The sequence below is a fragment of the Micropterus salmoides genome, unplaced genomic scaffold (genome assembly GCF_014851395.1).
Source record: "Micropterus salmoides isolate LMB-PRFRI ecotype aquatic unplaced genomic scaffold, ASM1485139v1 Ms_hic_scaffold_4, whole genome shotgun sequence".
Lineage (NCBI taxonomy): Eukaryota > Metazoa > Chordata > Actinopteri > Centrarchiformes > Centrarchidae > Micropterus > Micropterus salmoides.
The window spans coordinates 11,285,953-11,296,435 of record NW_024043372.1 but is presented as its reverse complement, the minus strand read 5'-3'; the positions used below and the strand labels follow the sequence as shown (position 1 = coordinate 11,296,435).

The 10,483-nt window shown below is 41.2% G+C and overlaps 1 protein-coding gene across 1 annotated transcript; it reads right to left on the bottom strand.

Moving 5' to 3' along the window:
* Positions 1–2,808: 2,808 nt before the first annotated feature.
* Positions 2,809–10,483, bottom strand: dhrs3b (dehydrogenase/reductase (SDR family) member 3b). Its single transcript, XM_038697582.1, has 6 exons — positions 9,803–10,483; positions 5,494–5,637; positions 5,083–5,202; positions 4,408–4,646; positions 3,389–3,514; positions 2,809–3,294 (listed from the first exon to the last, which is right to left on the bottom strand). The coding sequence occupies exons 1-6, from the start codon at positions 9,995–9,997 to the stop codon at positions 3,210–3,212; spliced, it is 909 nt and encodes a 302-aa protein (XP_038553510.1). The 5' UTR covers positions 9,998–10,483; the 3' UTR covers positions 2,809–3,209.

Here is a 10,483-nt window from a genome sequence, read left to right as displayed (position 1 = left end):
GAGAAGCTCAAGTGAAGAAAAATCAATGTTGTAATCCCAAAAACTAAAGTAAAAAGCAAATTTAATAAAAACAGTTTACTCCGAGCTCCCTTGAGCAAATGGCGTAGCTGTCAGAGCATAATCCAATCCGACCACGGGTGTTTATTTGTCCAAAAGCTGTAGTGCTGCTCTTTTCTTCTCTAGCCCAAGTTAGCAGCTCTCAGCCGGCCAGCAGATTTTCAATTGCCCGCTCTTCCTGGCCCTCTCCAGACAATGCTCTGAAGCTGTCGGTGACGTACGGACAATCTCATTGTAGGCTATCACGACTTAGCGTCATGCGAATTTCCCACTTGAGTCGAAAATATTCAATTCACGCGAATTCCTTCGCATTGCCTTTGCATTGACTTTGTATGTAAACTCACCTCCCCGAACGCTCACTTCACTTTTGGTCTGAAAGCACCATAACTCTGTAACCACTGTACAACCCAAACTCACGGACTAACCAGTCGAAGAACAATAACAACAAACACACATTTATACACTTACAACTAAAAAATGTGCCTTACCTATGCTAGCCTTCATCTCAATCAGCAATCATGATTTGAGTTTAATGCTAATGTTAAGGTTACCTTGTTTTGGGTACACTCTGTGGACTCGATGTGTAGACTGGATGCTTTCTGCACAGATACTGAAGCATTGCTGTCGTGCTGTTGTGGTAAGCTAGTTCCGTTTTACAGTAGACACACTGTCCAGAGTTATTGTTTTCATTTAGCTTGAAATGATCTCATACTTTGGACACATTCTGTAATTTTCTCTGGCCTGTCTCTTCTTCGTCCCTCACTATTTTCTCTTCTCTTCCTCCATTTTGCAATCCATGCCTTTAAATCATGTCGTCTTCACTTGTCCACAGCGTAAGCCTGATGTGTGACAGTAATAACTGTCCGGACAAAACAGTGCACTGTATATAGTTATATGGATTAAACAAAGCATCGATGCTTATTAGTAGTTTCAATGAACCGTTTCAGCCCTAGTTAGGTATTATTTAAATTTAATCGATTCCGATTCTGACTCCGATTCTACTAATTTAACTAAGAATATATATATTGGAATAATTTGTTGACATAATTCGTTAACCTTCAATATAAAAGGTAAATGTCAGCACCTTTGTTTTTTTACCAGATCATGAGACTTTGCTACTGTTAGCGTTAGCAGTATCTGGGGCATCATTGTAGCTGGGAGACCGCAACACATTGAACATGGTGCATTCCTTTAGATTCATGGCGTGTTGAAGTAAATGCTTCGTCATTCTTCCTCTAGCACAAAATATCCTTACTGGAGGTGTTCCATTTTGCTGTGCCATTATCTTTTGTTTGATTTCTTTATGTATGTGTCTTTATGTATTCTCAAGAACAATCTCAGTCAATATATCTAAAATGTTTATACTAAAATATGTGTGAAGTGGAAAGAGATCTTTCAAGACAGAAATGGAACATCTACCCTTAAGCTTTCCCCTAACATCCCCAACATGGACACAGTTAAGTGTCTAAGATGCTGTTGTTTCCCTGAGGCTATTTCAGTTTAAGGAATGGTATTACATTTTGGGCAATACGTTTATTTTGGACTATCTTGCAGAGAGTTTGTGAGAAGACCGATACCAATCTCAGCAACTCTAAAAGAAGAAAGGTTTGTTTAACCTTCAGGCAAAGCCAGGCTAGCTGTTTCCCACTGCTTTCAAGTCTTTATACTATGCTATGCTAAGCTAGTTGTTGGCTTTAGCTTCATATTTATTGTACATGAGAGTATCGATATTCTTATCTAACTCTTGGCAAGAAAGCACATAAGCACATTTCCCAGAATTTTAAACTATGTTTGTTGTTATGTTGTTGATGACTGTTACAGGTTTTCATTCAACTCACATAAGATGAAGGTGTTTATCAGCTACTGTAGTGGTAGATCAGAAGCTTATTGCTACCTTCTTTTGGGGACAGGCCTTTGCCTCATTTCAGTTCCAAGGTTTTTTTTGACAATCTTTGCTAATTCAGCTTGCAAGCATGGCTCTCCTCAATTTTAAGACATACTTTAATAATATCCTCACTAATATAAAACGTAATTGTGTGACTCTCGCAGTGATAAATCTCATCTATGAGAATTTCCACAGCTCCCTTCCTCTGCTTTGTGCTAAAGCCTCCTGGAACATGCTCAGATTCATATGCAATTAAAGGAAAGAGGCTCCATATTGTCCCATTATTTTTCTGGAATAGTATCCTCTGGGGTTTCACTAATGCATATCACATTTATATCATCTACTACCACAATTGTGTAGCAGTTGCAGACATTGTAAGATTGTATGAGAATGAACTAAGCTAATAAAACCAAATGTGACATATCGTCATCTTCATAACAGACAATACAACAGTTTACTTTTTTAGAAGTTTACTTCAATAATAAAAGCCTTAAGATGACAGCGATCCTTTCGGAAGTCAATAAACAGAACAGTCTCTGCCTGGCCACATTCATTTAATGTGGTAGATCAATGTGCAAAGAGGGTAAGAGGTCTTGACCGACTTGTTTTGAGTTCATTATGCTTATGGAGAATTACACCATTTTCTGACAGCAGAGAGCAAACGATAGTACACATGCCCCCCCCCTCCCCAATCCCCCCTCCCCAGCATGTGTTTTATGTTTTGACAACATTGTCTGTCACAGTCACTGATCTCATGCTTGGAATAAATCAAAACACTGCCAAGGCAGTCAAAACCCAGACACAAAACAATGTGTACCTCCCAAGTGTTCACTTTTTCTGTTTTCATCATGCACAAAGAAACACGGTGCATCTCTAAATCTCCATTTTATTAACTTGTTTTTATTCAAAGACACATTAAAAGGAGAATAAAAAAAAAGAGGTGTAAAAACAGACTAAGTGTCACATAAAAAACTCCCAGAATAACTACTGGTACAGAACTATGTATGCATGGCCTCTGTTCATAGTGTGAATGGCATTCACTCCTCCATATTATACACTTACGCACCCACACACACGGGAACAGGGTGTATCCTGCAGTTTATCAATTAATTCTACTTGCCGAAGCAACCACCTTGCATGTCCCCTAAGTGTTTGTCTTCACACTGTAATGGGGCCTCCAGGGGCTTCCAGATGTCTTAAGGTCCATATTCCCTTTATTACACCCCAGAGCTCTTGAAGTCACTTTCAGATTGTGTACAATCCAGGTTCATGTCCTCCCTTTGAATGTGTTCATGCAGGTATAACTCCCCGAAAACTTGTGGATTTCTTCAAGTGCAACTTGTGGCATGAAGCTGAAAGTACATAAAGACCAGGGAAAAAATGTTAAGCATGAAACAATTAAAATAATGAAAACAAATAATTCAACAACAACAAAAGACTTTTTACCTTTTTAGAATAACAAGGGCATGCATAGTCCAGGGCAGGTAGAGGAAGGCCTTGTCAGCTCTGACTGCATCCACAGTCCTCTGGGCAACTACCTCAGGTTTGAGAGGTGGAAAGAGCTGGGGAAACCTACAAAAGAAAAGATAGTAGTTTTGAGATAAAATGATCATTCTGATAAAATAAACAATCCACGTTCAAGGTGTATCCACTGCTTGTAACAGGCAATTGGGTGGAAAGTTTTATTTGAAATGACAGTGAATGTAAAGAATGCCGTAGCTAGCTAGACATATGCATTTTATGGCAGCATAGCAGCATATTTTAGATAAACTGTGGGTTTAAGCTGCCAAATTGTATATTAAATGTTGAAGCTATTACACAACAAATGGGAAAGGTATAAAAGGCCCCAGGATACAGTAGCTTCTAGGGGGCAGACAGAAATGAATAATAAAAAATAAAAAAATCAACAAATTGCTTAATGAGTGACAATACAAATGTCTTTTTTAAGTCATTGAGGTGCTACTATTTTGACCATAAACTGTTGTTTAAGGCACAGTTAATACAGAACGTTCTTACTCACAATAAAACTGTGGGGGAGTATCTGCAAAGAGCCTGCGGGTTGTGCTAAGTCATAAACTCACACTTTAGAGGTTCCCTGTCTTTTATTATGATCTACTAGGGAGTAGCTCATTACAGTTGGGAGATAGTCAGAGGATCACCAACCTCAACCTCAATAGAATTCATCCTCTAGGGACCACAGCAAATTTCACACAAATTCATTGCCAAGATATTTCACTACCACCAATGTCAGCATCACAATGATGCTAGAGGAAAGTCAGGGGATCCCTACAGTCAGTTTGATTCATCCTATGGGTAACATGAATGTACAAAATTTGGCAACCGATCCAATGGGGTTGTTCAGTCTGGACCAAAGTGGTGGACAGACTGATCTAAGGACCATTTGCCATCCCTGGAAACGCACAGCTAGCATGGATAAACCAATTACACATAGCATCTATAAATACCTGACTCTCATGCCCTGGAACATCTCTGTATTGGTGTGGAAGGGAAGCACAGTGGTGCAGCCAACACCGGGACAGTCCAGCAGCCCTAGCGTCAGACTCTCCATAAAGGCCAGTGATGAGGCCTTGGAGGTGCAGTAGTCTATGGTCCCAGGGATGGGAGACTGGGACAGGATGGAGTTTATGCACACTACATGGCCGTGCTGCAGCTCCAACATCCGAGGCAGGAAGGCCTTTGTAGTCTGGGATGAGAAGAGAAAAGAAAAAAAAGGAGAATGAATATGAGAATAAAGACAAGGTAGATGAAAGCATTGAAATAGGTGAAATATATTCAGTAGAGTAAAAAGAATAGACAAGAGAAACAGGCACACTGTGTGAGCACAGATTACATTTCCATTTCGTTGATAATTGCATTTCTGTCTGCATATGACACAGTCTTTTGATCTTCATTCAAAAATAAAAATGCCATTCCTCTGGTGTTTCAGGGGCTGAGAGGCAATTTGGAAATACCCCACTTAACCTGCCATAATAGCAGTCATGACTGACAAGTCTGGGGGTCCCTACTGTAAATAGTGCCATGCTATAACCAAATATGAAAATGATAAGGATAACCTGCTAAGAGGAATCCCCCTGCTTCTGCACGCAAACTGCCTCTGCTTTAATTTCTGCAAGTCTTACCCAGAACTGTCCCATGGTGTTGATGTGTTGGGATTTCAGTAGGGCATCATCATCACTGTCCATCAGACTTTTGCCATGGACTACAGCAGCGTTGTTCACTAATATCGTTACATCGCCCACCTGAGTATAAAAGGCACAAAAATAAGATTGTCAAAAATCTCATGCATTTTCGGTCTGCTTTCAAGAGAGAATACATTTGTGCTGCACCAGAGCTGTAACCAATATTCTTAACTCTGATTCATATATTTCAGATGAAGTGTAATCTATACACCAGATGGGAGACAGAGCAGCTCAGATGAAATATACATAGGAGACATCACATAGAAATATTTATGAAGTGTTTCAGTTGGTGCAGACGACATTCCTCTTAGTGCAAGTAGAAATATCATTAAAAACATTAAGCTGGTGTACCTTTTCTCGAACCACCTTGGCTTGCTTATAAACCTCCTCCCGATTGGCCACATCACACAGAAAGTAATGGCACTCTGTTCCTGACAGAAAGATCTCTTCAGCTGTTTCTTTTAGGCACTTTTCTGTTCGGCCCCACAAGATCACCTAGAATAACATTTTTAAAAAGGTTAGAAACAAATACATGCAGTTTCCATGTTCTGTGTTGAAACTGTGCAAAAATCAGAAGCAAATCAAATGAATGGTTGCTTATGAATCGAACAAAAAGGGTTGTTTTTTACAGTCAGTCAGTCATCAACAAAACATTACGTATGTTTTGCGCAATTTTTCTGGCAACGAGACCTGGTGTAACTGTGGAGATCTTTGAGCAGCTCTGCTCTTTTCATTCAGAGAACAGAGAGGCCATTTTCACTCCAACAAATAGTTTTCGAGCAAGATTAAAGGCTTGGGGGTTGCTGTGTGAATGAACTGTCTCTTCATCCACCCGGAGACTAAATGAAGGCTGGTCATTTGAGCAGGGAACATGGGGTTGGAGGGAGGTGGGGGACTAGTGATTGGGCAATTAGATCTGTCAGTCTTTGGGGTCAGGGAAAGGTAATGAAATCAGGGGGTGAGCCCTCCTCATCTCTCAAACACAAATTCTCAAAGAGATTACACGGCCTGTTGGGCAGATGAGCCCCGTCATTTCTGGTCAGGGAGTCTGAAAACAGTGCGTGTGTGAAGTGCTGAGGACACCAGTGTGGGATTTGGCTGGTCGCCCGTGACCAAGGTTAATATTTGAGCAAAAAGTCTTCTGGAAAGTGATCTTGTGTATGTGAGAGACAGAAAGACCGTGTGTGTATGCAAACACACACAAAAGAAAGTGTGTCTCATACCACTTACAAGGGTTCAATTGCGATAGATGATCACACGTCTTTTGCACATATTAAACCAAGCATGTCATCATGCATAACAGGACATTTTCAAATGGTTTAAAATTTACTCAGCATTTGTCCAGAGCCATACATACGGGCAATGACATTATGTTAATTTGCACAGTCACAACCCTTAAAAAAAAAAAAATCACCAAATTAATTTTTGTTAATGTAGTATTCATGTGATCATTCACTGACACTGTGAAGCTCTAGAGACATCAAAGATTACAGTCTGGAATGTCTTCTTTATTTCTTTATCAGATCCGAAGCAATAAGGGTTTGGCTCCCTCTGTGAACAGCCCTTGTTTGAGTTGCTTTTGATTGGGTTTTTTTGTTTGCTTCATTTGCAAGCCCATTTGAGTAATCAGTGAAGGCAGACAGGTCTTGATAAATAACTGAAAGCTTTTAATAGGATTTGAGCCTTACAAACAAAGCTGACAGCTTTCATTAAAAGTCCGCACTAACTGTGCTCTCCTGTTAAAATGTTATTTAATTCATTAGGTTTATCACCCGTCACAACACACAGGACCCTCAGAACAAACAAGCGTTGGCCAAATTGCTATCTGGACAGAAACAGTAACAAAACAGTTTTTAATTGACCTTGCCCAAGCCCCCTTCGCTGTCAGTGATAAACCAGTGATTGTTTTAACTAGGCATGCCTAACAAGACTTACTGTCAACACATGCTGTAAGTAAAAGCTCTCTAATCAACAAATTAATGTTGCAAAGCTTGACACAAGACCTTGAGAGAGAGAGAGTGCAGATGTATGTCTCCGTGTCCCCAGTAGCTCCACCTGAATTACAGTGATACTCTATCTTTCAGGTCTGAATGTATGGGTGGGTTTGAACCCTCCTTTTCACACCCATTGTATGGGCCAGCAGAGAGGCGGCACACAGAGGGGGCAGTAGGAGTTCAGGAGGCAGTCGCCTGCCGCTGTCTAATTACTGCGGAGACAGCAAGGTCAGTTGCAGGGCAATACCCAGCTGGGAGCGGTGTGCTTCCCGCCTCCAGCACAACACACAAACGCACACCCACAGAAACCTGTTGTCGGTGGTTCAGTTTGGTTCATCTTCCTTGCAGTGACCTCTTTATGTAATGTTAACATCCACATAAAAATGTAGGTTTTCTACAAATACTTTCTTCCAGAGTTGTTGTCATGGTACTGAAAAATACTTGGAAAAGGAGCTTTGAAGAAATATGCTGTTTCAAGTTGTCAGCTATTTACTGGGATTGTTTTGAAAGCCCCTCTTGCAGTGCTCTGAACTTGGATACTGTTTTTGAAAATACTTCTGGTCTGGTTTATTGTTTCAGAGCTTCGTTCTGCAACGGTTCCCCCCTAAAAGCACACAAGAAGACCTGGCTCCCCTCCTGAGTCCTCGGCTCTCCACCTCGCCAGATTCTTTCATCAACACTGTAGTTAGTCTTCCTCACGCCGTGAAAACACTAAAGCCGTAGCAGGGGGAAAAGGAAATTCCGGCTGCCAATCATAAAGGGGCTCAAAGAGGGGTGAGGACAAGTTCGTAGAGGTTAGACCTATTCATAATTCCCATCCTATTTCCTTTTAGCATCTCTTTAGGCAGGGAGTAATTGTCATACACATTACCACAGGTGTTGTTTTCAAAGCCTTCACACCTAGATAATACCCAACAATGGGGGGCTGAAAAGCATGGTGATATCCTTTGTTGTGCAGCTGCGAAGTAAAGCTTTTAAAACCCACTGGTTTCTTCTTGCTCTTTCCCCAAGGAGATGTCATTGAAAGACAGAGGGAGGCAGTTAGTGTTTCATTATGCTTTTAGCAATGTTTTCAAGCTGCTAAAGTTGTGCCTTAAGAGAGCATCCAAGATGTGGAGCCCATGTCACATGTGTACAGATAATTACAACCCAAAACTTTCAGCTGGGCTGCTCAATGCAGTTTTCTTCTATGTGTAATGATGACTCCCATCTGAGGTGACCAAAAATAGAGCTTGCTCTGTATTAACACATTAGTGCTAAAAAGACACTAGTGGGTAATCAGGCACTCAGCTGTGTAATGTTCACCCACTGGATTGGTAGACAAACCATAGCTGAAAATGATGATAGGAACAGAGACTGACCTGTGATGATGTGGGTCTGTCTATGTAGCCATTGGTGCATTTCAGACCCAAGTGAAGCACCTTTTTAGTGGGTACTCATAGTGAGGGTGGGGAGAGATGGGAGGGGTCATGGTTTTGATGGGTGGGGTGATTCTCTGTAATTTGTAGGGCTGGATGAGTTTTTAAAACTGATTTACAATGAGAATATTGATTTGTAATTTAAGGATTTGCAAAAACGACATCCAATGGATAAGTCCAATTTAGCAATGTAATCAGATAATATTTGGATCCCCTTAAATCTATATCTATAGAACAGGATGTTACACCATTGATTGTTCTCTAGAGAGCAATCAAAACATGGGAAACAGCATGAAAGATCCAGCTGGGTAAAATAATGATCTTCAGTATCATAGTAAAAATCACTTTTCATCATATGTCTATGACCTCATAAGAATCTGTTATCTGATGACATTGCCTTTCAGTTACAGGTTAAAATTGCCACCTTTGGACCAATTCAAGATATCGTAATCTGTTCCTCCCTAACTCTTTTTGTTGGGTTCATATAGTTTTGCATACACTCCATAAAGGGCATCTCATGTCCTTATGCTATGCCTGGAAAAAAACCTTATCTTTCTATTATTAAAAACATTATGGAGCCTTTTGGTGTGTTCTGATATTTTGGCAGATTTTACAACAGTGCAAAAACTGTAATAGGTAATAGGGTAATAGTAGTGCTGTTATTATGTGAATGACATTGAAGCAGTTTTGGTCAGGCTTTGTGCATATATCCCCTTCACTATACACACAAGCAGAGTAAATGCCTTTATCACAGCCTAACTTTTTAGATAATACATGTAGACATGTCAGTCACACTAGAATCACCTCAGACCTTAGCAGAATGAATGTTAGGCCAGTACTGAACTTAATCAAATCAATCAGCCATAAACGCTGTCCAGACCTGCCCTCTGGTTGACCCAAGCTGTTGTGCAATACTTGAACCAAAATTGAGGGCCTGTCTCCGGTCTCACTGGACCAACTAGGCTACTTAGGGGTTATGATCCCTGCTTTCTTAGAACAGTGGAACAACAACACACTTGGGACAGGGTGGGCAGGTTCTAAATGGGCTACCAGGAGGAGGGAGGTGTATGTGTGTGTGTGGGAGGGGGGTCAGACTGCCCATCTAGTTTTGACACAAACTAAACCTACAGCAGAAGCATACATTGTCAAAACAAATTGCTTGCAAAATAACTTCAGTTGTAAAATAATGTATTTCTTTGGACAGAGCAATGTGGGTGCAACTAGTTGTCCGTAGTTAAATTAAATTACCTTTCTGGCCCCCTGCTTGGCAAACTCCTTAGCCAGGTGACGCCCGATGCCTCGTCCCCCACCAGTGATCAACACCACCTCCTTGGTCAGATCCTTCCTTCTGCTTGGCAGCAGCAACAAGAAACTTGCTTTGACTATATAATAGAGCATTTGAACCGGGAAAAGAAACATACGACACGCGCTTTTCAACTCCATCTCGCGAAGTGCTCACGGGCAGCCGACAAGTATAATGTTTACGCTGAAAGTTTACGTGCACAACTAATATCCTCCAACAGTGCAGAATCAGCGACTTGTGAGCTCTTGCAAGTTTATCCGCATGCAAACAATATCATATGCAGCCTCAGAAACTGCTGCATGAGTAATCCACTGGCGGAAAAATATTAAAAAAAGCAGAAATGTGTGACTTCCAAGAGTTCTGACATGTTACTCGACATGCATGACGCTCTCGAAATGCGTGAGTGATCGCTCATTACGCCTGTCAACCACTGTTAGAGACGCAGAGACGTGAAACCCAAGTCCAGGCGACGCTCCGTGGTGTGCTACTGAAACCGCTGGGCTTTGGTGTTGTGTTCTTTGTGCTGTCCTGTCTTGCCTTATATTACCGCCTCTGCCCTGGCTTGGGTGCCTCCACTAGTGAAAGGACCTGGATGCACCTAAAGGAGAGGTTTGTGAGGGTATTAA